This window comes from Colletotrichum aenigma, assembly GCF_013390185.1.
Source record: "Colletotrichum aenigma strain Cg56 chromosome Unknown KSG_Cg56_contig04, whole genome shotgun sequence".
Taxonomy (NCBI): domain Eukaryota; kingdom Fungi; phylum Ascomycota; class Sordariomycetes; order Glomerellales; family Glomerellaceae; genus Colletotrichum; species Colletotrichum aenigma.
In genome coordinates, this window is record NW_023500910.1 from 1,540,795 (window position 1) to 1,554,116 (window position 13,322).

The window sequence follows — 13,322 nt, forward strand, 5'->3', positions numbered from 1 at the left end:
CCGATGCTGGCAAGCATGTCGGTTAGTTCTCATGAATCACGAACAGGCTGATCTATGGGCTCACTTTGAAGTCCTATCCATGCGCGATTGACGGTCAAAGCTCCTTGCGTCTCTTGATCCAAGCTCCGCTCAGGATGGCGTTCACACGGTCTGGAAAACCTCAACTGGTCGTTCCTGGTGGGACTGTGGGCAGAGGAACTACACGTCGAAATTGGACCTCCCTATTTGAAAATCGGTCAACAGGCTTTGAAAATCATCGATTGTTGCAACAGGTCAACCGGGTCAAACAGTCTCGCAATGAACCAAATTCGCAAATCAGTTCCTTCTATGCTGGCCTTTGGGCCTCAAGGACGAGTGCCCCACGAGGATCTTTATGAGCTACGTCGCCTCCTCAATTCCACTCCACAGCTCTCGAAGATGGTTACAGCCATTCACAAACTACCCTCGCTCTGGCCCAGGTTGATAATATTCGACTCTGAATTGTTGAAAGTTGAAGGAGAGTCATATTTGCAATCTTTGACAGGATGGCTCACCAACGATGGATTGCTCCCGTGTGACGAAGGGGGGCTTCCACCTATGATTGCTTTCCCAATTAATTTCCTTGTACAAATGATCCAATACATCATGTTTGCAAGGCAACTGGGTAGTGGGGATTTCCAGTTGACCATGCTGCAAAAGCTCCAAACAGGGGGGATTTGCGGCTTCTGTGTTGGTTTTCTCTGTGCTGTCACTGTGGCAGTTTCTCAGACCGAAGAGGCGCTTCTTGACATGACCATCCGTGCTTTGCAGCTAGCAGTCTGTGTGGGTGCCTACGTCGAAAGGGACAGGATCCGATTTGAGTCAGGCTGTGTTTCAATCAGGGGAAGAAAGAATGTGTCACAGCATAAGGAGACGATTGAGAAGATAATTCGCAAGTTTCCCGAGGTATGCACCATTTCAATCGCTCCGACCCTCGAAATCAGCAAGCTAATTTATCAGACTTATGTTTCTGCGACGACCGACGAGGCTTCCGTCACACTCACAACACCCCGCCATAGCCTTTCGAGTCTAAAAGATGCCTTCGCGACAGTTGGGCTCGTCGCTGACGTCCCGATCAGGGGACGATTTCATTCTTCCATATATTCTCTCGAAGTAGAACGACTCACCCACTTTTTTGAACAGGAGCCAGACCTACAATTTCCTTGTCCGGACCGGCTACACGTCCCAGTCAGATCTACAGTTGATGGGAGGTTCGTCGCTGGAAACAGTCTCGTTCGAGCAATATTGAATGATACCCTACTATTGCCTGTAGACTGGTACCGGACGCTCAAAGTCGCAGTTGGTTCTCTGCCACCGGGGCAGACCTGCGTCATGATGGCAGGCGTCTCACAGCACTTCCCTCCATCCTTAGGTGGAAATCTGGATCTTCGCTTCTTTAGCCTGCGACATCCGCTTGAACTTTCCACGAGACCGGCTCATGAGGGATTCGTCAAGAAAGGGGAAGCCACATATTCACTAATGCAGACACCTCCTGATACCCCTCCAGGGAGCATCCGCAATGAGGAAGCAACAGGTCTAAAATGTGACTACGAATCACTTTCAGACGCGAAAAGAAAGCGTACACTGTCTGAGTTCCCGTCACACGCAGTCGCAGTCGTCGGTATGGCTGGAATATTTCCCGACGCCAAATCGGTCGATGAGTTGTGGAATCTCATGTCGACGGGGCGGTCAACAGTTGCTCCTGCACCCGAACGAGTTGGACTAGACCAGCTTGCCGAAGATGTCTTCAAGGTCAAATGGTGGGGCAACTTCATTGACCAACACGATACATTCGATCACAAGTTCTTCAATAAGTCGACCCGAGAGGCGACGGCTTGTGATCCGCAGCAGAGGAAGCTACTTGAGGTGGTGTACGAGGCTCTGTCATCTTCAGGGCAACTCAGTCCAGAGACACATTCGAATCCACAAGACTACGGATGTTACATCGGAGCCGTGATGAACAACTATGCCGAGAACCTAAGCTGCCACCCTCCTACGGCATATGCAACGACGGGCACTGGTAGATCCTATCTGAGTGGTGCCATCAGTCATCACTTCGGCTGGAGCGGACCAGCCATGACTATTGATACGGCTTGTTCGTCTTCGCTTGTGGCTATACATACCGCTTGCCGTGCCATTGCGTCCGGAGAATGCAGCCGTGCGGTCGCAGGAGGCGCGAATATCATCACCTGCCCGCATGACTACCGAGATCTAAAGGCAGCAGGCTTTCTGAGTCCCAACGGTCAATGCAAGCCGTTTGATGCACAGGCCGACGGATACTGTCGTGGCGAAGGCGTCGGTGTTGTCGTCTTGAAATCTCTATCCGCCGCTCTCGAAGAAGACGACATTATTCTTGGAGTTGTCATCGGCTCTGCCACCAACCAGAACCATGAAGGAGGGCCCATAGTGGTGCCGAGTGCAAAGTCTCAGGCGAGTCTTCTAAGAAAAGTCATGGACTTGGCGAATGTTACACGTGAGGATGTGTCGTACGTCGAAGCCCATGGCACCGGCACAAGCGTTGGTGATCCGATCGAGGTTTCCAGTCTGCGAGAAGCTTTCGGTGGGGCCTCCAGAACGTCGAAGCTGTACTTCTCTTCCATCAAGGGAAATATTGGCCACGCTGAAGCAGCTTCTGGTGCGGCCGGCTTGATCAAAACGCTTCTCATGTTGAAAAATAGCCGCATACCCCCGCAGGCTAGCTTTCAATCATTGAACCCCAACATACCGACACTGGCTCCTGATAAGATGGAGATTCCCCGACAACTAACTCCATGGGACGCAAGAGAACGAATCGCTTGTGTCAACAACTACGGCGCCGCTGGAAGCAATTCGGTTGTGATGATCCGCGATGCCCCTACAAATGAGTCGGACTTGGGGGTACTAGATGAGCAGCCAGTTGCACCATCAAAATGGCCGCTTATCCTATCCGCTTCGGATGAAGAATCGCTGTCGCAATACGCCCAGGAAGTGCTTGATTTGGTGCGACGCGTGGGTCCAGCGAAGCCATCCGGTTTCGATCTTCCAGACATTCTCTTTCACTTGGCCCAACGTGCCAATCATGCTCTTAAAATTGTCGTTTCGACAACGGTGTCTGATATGAGAGAGCTCGAGATGATTCTCTCCCAGGTGGCTTCAAGGTGTAGCTTAATAACAAAAGTTTTGTCGCCGCCACCGATCATCCTCGTCTTTGGTGGCCAAGACGGTCGCTATGTCGGTCTCTCAGAAGATATGTACAAATCATCGCAAATATTACGACACCATCTGAACAGTTGCCAGCACGTCTGTTTGAAACTCGGATTCGAGGGCATTTTCCCAGCGATCTTCCAGCGAACCCCAATTTCAGACCTCGTAACGCTGCACACTGCTTTGTTCGCAATTCAGTACTCCTCCGCCAGAGCATGGATGGACTGTGGGCTCAAGATAGAGGCAGTTGTGGGTCACAGTTTCGGCCAACTAACAGCACTTTGCATCTCTGGGGCTTTGTCACTGAGCGACGCTTTGAAGTTAGTGGCAGGCAGGGCATCCCTTGTGGAAAAGTCTTGGGGTCCTGAGCCAGGCTCAATGCTTGCATTGAACGCTGATCGAGAATACGTCACTCTTCTACTTAGACAAGTCGAGGGTCTTGAGGTGGCTTGTTTCAACGGACCCAGAAGCCACGTTGTCGTTGGTTCTGCTAAGGCTATCCGGGATGCAGAGACTTTGATCACTCGTGATGAGACGATGCGAGGCTCGGTTCGTTGCCAGACTTTGGATGTCACCCACGGATTTCATTCGGCCCTCGCAGAACCCTTGCTTCAACAGCTTTTGGAGCTCGCGGAGAGTCTCTGCTGGAAGACTCCAACGATTCACCTTGAAGTTTGCAGCGACAAGCATGGTGATAGTATGCCTGATTCGCATCTTGTCGTGGAACATATGAGAGGCCCGGTATGTTTCCATCATGCGATTGAACGGCTTTTACAGAAATATCCCCGAGCTACTTGGATTGAGGCTGGACGAGGGACCTCCGCCACCCAGCTCGTTCGGTCATGCATTCAATCTCAAAACGGTCACTCTTTCGTGGGCCCACAGTTGACTGCCTCGTCTGCTCAAGATTCTCTCGTTGATGCCGCGATCAAGTTGTGGAAGGAAGGGCACAATGTGCAATACTGGCCGTTCCACCGACGTCAGAGACGCCAATACCAATCTCTCAGCTTGCCGCCCTACCAGTTTCAGAAGACTCGACATTGGTTACCTTATATCGGTCTAAAACACGGCGCAGAAAGTCCGGCTCGTCCCTTGACAGAAGGTCCGGACCCTGAGGAATTCCTGTCTTTGATCAAAGGCGACAGTTCGACGGAGAGCTACTTCAAGATTTCAGCCAAAAGTGAGCGCTTTCAATCCTTGGTGAAGGGACACATCATGTGCGAATATGCGAGCATGCCGGCTTCGGCGTACATAGAGGCTGTTTCCAGAGCTGCTCTGAAGCTTCAAGACTTGGATCTCGCCGCATGGAGGCCTGCCGTTGAAGATCTCACTATGAAGGCACCGGTTGTTTTAAATCTGGACAAAGAGCCTCCTAAAATTCTTCTTAGTATGCGACGCATCGAAAATACTTGGCCGTCATGGTTCTTTTCTATCACGGTGGAGCACATACAGAAAGCTGGCGAAGACATGATTGATGTTCAGGAGACAACGACTGGCATGGTACACCTAAGAGAGCGAAACGACCCTAGAGTTACACAAGAGTTCCGCCGATTTGGATCGCTAATCGGAGACTGTCGCTGGCAAAATATTATGGAGCACCCTGATGCGGAGGCCATGCAAGGGAAGCATATCTACAGAGCATTTGAGGGAGTCGTTCAGTACTCAGATGCATTCAAGGGGATCAAGGCCATCGCCAGCTTGGGGACCGAAGCCGCAGGTGTGGTGAGAATCTCGCACGACAGCCATGGAACGCTCGATCAGCGGCTTGTCGACACGCCAATGATTGACAGCTTCTTGCAGTTCGGTGGCTTCTTAGTCAACTACTTCAATATAACAACAACGCCCGACAGCCTGTTGGTCTGCCATCGAATCCAGCGTTTGCAGCTCGGTCCCGCTTTCTCCCCGGATGTCAAAGATTGGCTTGTTCTTGCGAATATGACTTCTGAAAACGACGAGAACGTGTCCGTCGATGTTTATGTTTCCGAGGCACAGACCAAGAAGATGGTCCTCATCGCATTTGCTATGGGCTTTACGAAGATATCTCGAACATCCCTCACGAGGATTTTACGTGGCTCCTCTAAGGACCCAGCCTCGTCGTCCGTCATTTGCACAGAGGAGACAACTCTCCCATCTGAGACTAATACGTCCGAAGAGGTCAGCATCAGAAACAAGGGCGGGTCTACTAGCAAACGATCGGAGGTACTCAAGATCGCGGCTAGTATCGCAGACATTCCTATCGACGACCTTTCTGGCAAAGAGGCTCTCCCTGATGTTGGCATCGACTCCTTGGGGGCTACTGAGATGATCGGTGATATCGCCTCGGCACTGAATGTGACAATCGATTTGTCTACGTTTTTACTATTTACCGATATTAACGCCATCGTTTCTCATGTTGATAGAGAGCTAGGCTTAAGTTCTGCGAACGAGGAAAGCCCAGCATCTCAAGTCCCCCCAGAGCCACCGACAAGAAATAGAGGGTTGCAAAGTCTGTCAAACTTACCAACCCAACGGCCTGCGCAACGATCTCCGAGGGAGTTCAAAGACACACCAGGGTCATGCGGTGGGTTCAATGAGAAGACAGAAGAACTGCCAACCATCAATTCCATTCACAAATCTTTGGATGAGGTGCGGCTCAGCTTTGACCGGCTCGGGGCATCGACGAGCGCTCTCGACTATTGGTCTGAGATTCATCCTGGCGATGTTCGTCTAGTCCTGGCCTACGTATCTCAGGCTTTCCAGACCTTAGGTTGCGATCTACTGGCACTGAATCCTGGAGATACCGTGCCGATTGTGACAGGCATTTTGCCTCGTCACCAGCAGCTCGTACATCGGCTTTACCGCTTTTTGGAAGACGAAAACATCGTAGAGTCTTCCGGGGACTGTTTCATCAGGACTAGCAAGACCATGGACACCACATCAGGAGAACAGGTTTTCCAGCATATCATAGACAAACACCCCCTAAACGCTCCAATTCGTCACCTTCTAAGAGCTGTAGGGCCTCATCTCGCTGCGTGCCTCGTTGGAGATCATGACGTCCTCCAAGTGCTCTTCGGCAACCGAGCAAACAAGAGGTGGCTCGACGATCTTTATCGAAAGTGGCCCATGTTAGTAACAGCCACTCATCTGCTGGGCGATTTCTTGTGTCGATCTTTCAGTCATAGTAGCGGTTCTGGCCCATTCCGCATCTTAGAAGTTGGAGCTGGCACAGGAGGCACAACGCGCCATGTCGTTGACTTACTGGTCCAAGTCGGAATCCCTTTCGAGTACCATTTCACCGACCTATCTGCATCGCTTGTCCAGAAGGCCAAGACTTCTTTCGCAGGAATCAGCGGCATGACCTTTGGGGTTTTGGACATCGAGAGCGAGCCGACTGCTGAGCTCACTGAGGCGTTCCACGTCATCATATCGACGAATTGCATCCACGCAACTAGGAACATAACCTCAAGCCTGGCCAATCTGCGCAAGATGCTCCGTGAAGACGGTGCCCTTGCCCTGATTGAGATGACGCCAACTCGGCAGCTGTACGTCTTTGATATAATCGTCGGTCTGCTGGAGGGCTGGTGGCTCTTTAACGATGGTCGTTCCCATGCCTTGGCTGATGCGGAACATTGGCAACATGCTTTTTTAAGCGCAGGCTTTGCAGATGTACAATGGTCTGATGGAGAGTCGCTCGAGGCCAAGACTGTCAGAGTGATATGTGGGTTTCAGAAGCCTGGGTCTGCCCGACTTGACACAGGTGCCGACAAGATCGAACACGGTCAGGTGGAGATTGACGTGCAGGAAGTGGTCTACAAAACAGTGGGGTCCCAACAGATTCACGCAGATATTTATTATCCTCAAGTGGCAAACCCAGCCAAGAAGATGCCGATCGGTGGGTTGCTCAGAGTCCAGCAGGTGCTTGGGAACGGGGATTTTCTAACATGAAGCAATCAGCTCTGATGATACATGGAGGAAGTCACATCATTTTCTCCCGCAAGGATATCAGACCTCCGCAGACGCGCATCATGATTGACATGGGGCTTTTGCCAGTCAGCCTCGACCATCGGCTATGCCCGGAGTCCCGACTTGCTGACGGTCCCATGGTTGATGTATGCGATGCACTTGAATGGGCTCAAAAGATACTGCCGTACGTCGAACTGAGGAACCCCGACGTCAGACCTGATCCAGACAACATCGTGGTTGTGGGATGGTCCTCCGGAGGGCAGCTGGCATTGTCGACTGGATGGACGGCACCAGAGAGAGGGCTTCGATCGCCGAATGCTATCTTGGCTTTCTACTGTCCTACTGACTATGAGGATGACTGTGGGTTGAACGTGTTGCTTGCGTCTTGTGTATGGATGCTGATCTGCAAGTACAGGGTGGCAATCTCCCATTCAACCCGTTGGAGCAGAGGACTTGGGTGAAGAATACGACGTTTTAGAGGCTGTCCAAGATGAGCCTGTGAGCTTCCCTGACCACATCATGAAACCACCTTCAGCCGTCTTACTGACTTCTATCATGTGATACAGATTGCCAACTATGGCACTATCGGCGCCTGGGAACCGCTTTCAGACCCCCGAATCCGCACTGATCCTCGTTCTCGTATCATCTTACACATGAATTGGAAAGCCCAAACGCTACCAATCATTATTGAAGGCTTACCCAGCAGAAGGCTCGCAGGTTCGAGAAGACCCGAGATAACGGACTGGAACACACTGCCACAGCCTTCAACAGAGGAGGTCCGGCGGTGTAGTCCGTTGGCACAAGTAAAGAACGGCCGTTACCAAACTCCCACATTCTTAATACATGGAACTGGCGACGATCTCATTCCGTGGCAACAGTCCAGTCGCACAGCCGAAGAGATGAGAGCCCGGGGCATTGATGTCAGTTTGGTTTTAGTACCAGAGGCACCTCACATCTGTGACGCAAGTCGTGATCAGTCGTCGGAGGGATGGTTGGCAGTTTTGAAAGCTTACAGATGGCTTGAAAAACATGCATACTCTCGTGGTCTCAATTAATCTCAATGAACATTAAGTCAGCGCCGAACTACAACAGACGTCTGGCCACATGTAAATTAGGGTTTTTACCTTGGTGGGACCCAAGGAGATTTTCAAGGACTGCCAAGGACAAACCTCAACCTTGAAATCATACATGCCTTGAAGAACGATTTTCATGTGTATCAGTCAAATCATATAAACTCAGCATTGCGTCCGAGATATCCTCACGTTATTCGACTTCGCAACAGCTCACCTCGAATTGGACTATCAACGATTGAGCCGTTCTATTAACAGTGCTTTATTCAATATCTTCCACACCATTCGACAATAAGACTGAACCAGATAAATGGTGAGTTTATGTCGCCTAAATCCTTTTGACCCATTATTTTCTGGCTTAAACTCCTTGCACCTGGGGCTCCGTGGCTTCGCAGACAAATACTGAAACGAACTCCTTGATTTCGACATCGATCCATTCCCATAGATCGTCATTCTTCCGCACCTCTCTACCTGCCTCATCATCAAATCCCCAAGAGCCCCAGGCGCCTGGAATTGCTTCAAGCATGCCAAGAAACTCGACTGCGTTCATCGAAGAGGTCGAGGATTCTTGAATGAGGTCTCTCTCATTCCAGATACTCTCAAACGTGCGGTCCTGGGCATGGAAGGCTTCATCATCATAGTACCTTTTGCACCCTGGCTTTTTTCGAATGCTCCGGTCAACCAGAATGAATGGATAATCGGCCGTTCCATCTTCGAGGCCCTCGAAGTCCGCAATTGAGTCTATCATAAGGTTCAGAAAGCAGGCTCTCGGGCCAGGCCTCTTTCTATCGTCTCCTTTTTCGGATCAAAAGCCCATGAGCTATCGTACTCAAAAGCGACGTTCATAGGACCGCGCCATCCATACCAAGAGTCGCTCCAGAATGGTAGCTTGTTCCGCGAGTCGAAGTCGTTGTAGACTGCATCTTCGGGTATTTGCAAGCAAATAAGGTCTGTCCGAGGGTTTACTGTGAAGCCGTACGTTTTGTCACCTTCGCAGATAACACCGACCATTTGAGGAGTAAGATCTCTTCTGGTGGGATCCACTGAACGTACTTCTTCGTTCTCTCCTTCCACTTGTTTTTCATTACTTCCCTGAAGTCTCTGCATGCAGTCCAAAGACCAGCGTCGAGGAGGTACTCGGACCAGTTCCCTGCTATGGACGAAAGGTCGACACCTGTAATTGTAACAGGATAGGGGTTATTATCCATGCGCCTTTGATAATACGATAACCTTCTCGGAGGGCGTGGCGGCGTGCTTTGCGGCGTAGAGCTCACGGGAATGAAGTGCAATCCTGGTCGAGATGTACGGACTGAAGCAGCGAGCTCCCAAACTGTCAGCCTCAATTCTGCTGGGAGGTCGGCGAAGGTTAAGGGAGTCTTTGCCGACATTGTTGACGAAATTTGGGAGCAGAAGTCAAGTTGTGTCTTGTGAGCCTGAAAGAGAAACGAGAGTTGAGTGTGTTCGACGGAAGATTTTGCACACAGTCAGACGGTGCGGCGACATTTTATAATGAACTTGACTGACCTTGTTGGTGGCGTACACCCTGAGCCACTCAAGCCACAATAAAGTAGAAAGTTTCACAGATATTCCAAAGGTGTTCCCAAGTGGACCGACAAATGCTCACCTCAGTTTATAGAGGTGTACACAAGGTTGTTTGTCAACCTCATGCTTCGAAGAACATCACGTTACTTTATACCCAGATGAACGCGGGCAAGAGGCCCCTTCAGACCTGCCCCGTTGGGAATCCAAACGCTGCTATTGGTCCAGCCGGTGCCCAAAATCTCTCGATTGCAACCTTTTAAAGGGCAAGAGCTTAATACTTGCGAAAGTGCAGGGATTCATAAACCTTTCATGATTTATACAACCTACTTTAAGGGCATTTTCTGTGTAAAACGTCGTCAAGGTCATTAGAAATATGGGAACCTGGATCTTGAAGTGTGATAACGCAGGGATGACCACGATGTGCCTATACTGCGAACATTTCGATCAACATGTAATTGCATCAGAATGTATTTCTAGAAGATACTAAAATTCTTTCATTCTTCAAACACCGGCAAGATCAATAATTCGGTCAAACACAAACTCTATCTTGGATCCTAGACTGGGGTTATCGGCCGACGACTTCGTAATGGACGTGTGGTAGGTTCTGCTGCTTCCATTTCTCATGACAGATTTGCTCAAATGAACCACCCCTTTTTGAGCTCATCTCGGAAACTTTTTACGTCGTCTCTACATTCTCTTGGCCAAAGGTTGTACATGTTTGATTTATTGAAGAGAGTCCTTTCATGGTATAAACTGTCTGGCTTGCTTTAATATAAGGCGATTAAGATTTCGAAAATACAAAGAAGTAAAGTTTTCACGCCGTTGAGGTAGCTCTGACCGCAGCAACCAGTTGGAGCCGAAATCCGAGGTCCAAGTGGGGGAAAGGATAAGTTGACACAAAGTGAATGCAGTGTGGGTTTCGAACATGATGTTCGAAATGAGACACAAATTTACCACAAACCTCAACTCAGTTGGGACGGTCGACTCGAAAGGATGCATATTAGACTTCCTCGACTGCAATCGCGTATAGAGACTATGAGGGTCGTTACAGCACCACCAAGTGTCCAGGAAAAGTTCCGGATGTCTACATATATTTCTCTAACCATCCAGCTACACCGAGCGGCAACACTCCAATACGTTTTGGCTTCTTTCCTGTCACGAAAACTCATTTCACTCACTGTATCCATAAATGTTGGAACAAACCCCACCGTGGGTAGCTGAATTGGATACGTAGGCCGACTGTGTATCGAAGCGTCTATGAGAGTGCTGCCTTGCCAGAACACTCGACACCAGGGGCAGCTAGTCAAAAGTCAATCTTCTTTGCGATCTCATCGAAGAAAAGAAGTTACATTACATTCCATGCAGGGCAGAATTTGCCGCTCAAGTCTGATATCTAGCGTCTTCTTCATCGTTGATTGCGAGCACAGTCGCAAAATCTCTGATGGTAATGTTTTGCCAAGTCTTTCCCTGGATCTTTCGCTCCTCATGAGAGAGTTCGTCATCATAGTCAAGACACCCCCAAAATCCCCTGACATCAATGGCCCTGAGAAATTCAAGAGCATTCATTTTGCCAGGCTTCAGCGTCTCTTCCATGAGATCCCATGCGGTGATTACTGTTCCGAACGTGCGCCCTTGAGAATGAAGCTCGATGAGATCTCCATAACTGTCTTCGCCCGGCACCCGACGTACGGTTCTATCGAGTAGGAAGATCTTAGGTAGATATCGGAGTTCGTCGATGTTTTCAATCGTGTTGCGTAAAAGACGCACGAAGAACCCGCGCGGCCCGCGGTCATGGTACATCCTGTCCAGCGCGGCCAAATCCAAGCCTGACTTTATATCGGCGGTCCAAGAGGGATCGAACTCCACCGCAATCTTTCTCAGGCCTTCAATGGGAAGACAGACTACGTCCCAGAAGATATCCATATCCAAATTCGGGACTGTGAGTTGCGAGAAATCGAAGCAGAAGACATCTCGAACGCTGTCCACGTCGAAGACCCAATCCTCATCGCCCTCTCTGAAGGTTCCGAATTTTGGTCTCTGGGCGTCCTCTGAATCCTTCCGCTCCATCCGCCCCCTCTGCCGTTCTTTAATCAGCACTCTAGTAGACTCTTCGCACGCGGTCCACATTCCTACAGCAATCAAGTAATCCGACTCATTGTTCTCCACCCATGACAGTGTGCCCCGAGGCATGGTCTTCGGAGAGAGCAGTTCGCCGGTCTCTCTTTTGTCCAAAAGCATTAGAGCCCGCAAGGTGTCCATCACATTGCCGGTCTCGCTTCTGCACAAAAGCGTTCTATCCCGCTTCCAGATATGATATACGTCAAGGTCAATCGGTATGAAATGAATCCGAGGCTGTGCCGCAGTGCAGGCGGCCAACTCCCAAACATGCAGCCGGAGTTCTGTCGGGAGATCGGCGAAGCGATGGAAGGTGGTGGTCGCCATCTTTGTGACTGCGTTTGATGTTTGACAGTGTCGTCCTGGAGTACGTATCGCGTGGGTAAGTTGATCTATTCCAGAGAGTTTGCAAATCCTTCATCAGACGAAAGGGACTTTTATTGGAAATTTCATTCTAGCGGAGACCGCATCGGTTCTACGAAGCTACAAAGACAAAGGTCCTTAGGCCCACAGGGTTGTTGAAATTTTGGCCGTTCGTGTAGTTTGGAACGCAGCCATTAAGGTAGGGTTTGAAACTTAATTGTTTGAACCTTGAGATTCTTCAGCTAAGCGTACGCAACTACCTACGGTCAACTTCAATATATACTGACCAATAAACGGGCTATTTTCGACGAGCTCAACATGAGGCATTTTGAGATCAAGTAGCGCCTCAAACCAATTGCTATCGAAGTTTTACCTGAATCAATCGGAAGAAAGATTTTGCTCGATTCAACTTAATGGCAGACGTCGAAGCCGTCTGGAGGCATTGTCAACAACGATCCTGCACAACCTCAATTCGAGGGCTAGGCTATCAAGCCCAGTAGGATTGGATTAATCCCATTGGCGAATGCTCCTCAGACCCCGCAACGTGATGAACGCGGGGGAAAGGATAAGCAGACACGACGCGACTGGCGGAGCGTCACATCGGCTACATCATCACTCAATTATGGGCGCTAGAACACACACAGCCCCTTTCGAATCATCAGGTCCCTCATCATGAGCGGCTCATTGCAAGGCCGCGTGGCCTTCTCTTGTACCATTTTGTTCGTCGTAAATCAACCTCGCAGTTCGGTGAAGCAACATTTCTCATTACTTCTCATCTATCTTGGCGCCGCAAACGGCTGACAGGCGAAATCAAAGGCTGAGCGGCACAGCACAGCACACTGAAAAGCCGCTCCTCAGGGCGTCTTAGACCAGCTAAGCAGGGCAAAATCCTCCGGCGCCCGGGCCCGGCATCCCGCGACGACCCGCGCCGAAAAACCGGATCACGAGGTTGTCATTGAGGCGAGGCTTTTTCAGCTCATATCTCAACTTGTCATATATTTTCCACAGAAGAGAAGCTCAATTGGAAAAGGGATTGCTTGAACCTTCCAGATCACAAGTCAACATCTTTCCCCTCAGAGAAGCATCATC

The 13,322-nt window shown here is 50.1% G+C and overlaps 1 protein-coding gene across 1 annotated transcript; it reads left to right on the forward strand.

Moving 5' to 3' along the window:
* Positions 1 to 1,641: 1,641 nt before the first annotated feature.
* mpas-1 (Methylphloroacetophenone synthase) lies at positions 1,642 to 7,704 on the forward strand (the record flags this gene model as incomplete). The annotated part of the gene is made up of 3 exons (XM_037321541.1): positions 1,642 to 7,072; positions 7,135 to 7,503; positions 7,559 to 7,704. 3 exons carry the CDS (start codon positions 1,642 to 1,644, stop codon positions 7,702 to 7,704), a joined length of 5,946 nt encoding a protein of 1,981 aa, XP_037179758.1.
* Positions 7,705 to 13,322: the final 5,618 nt, after the last annotated feature.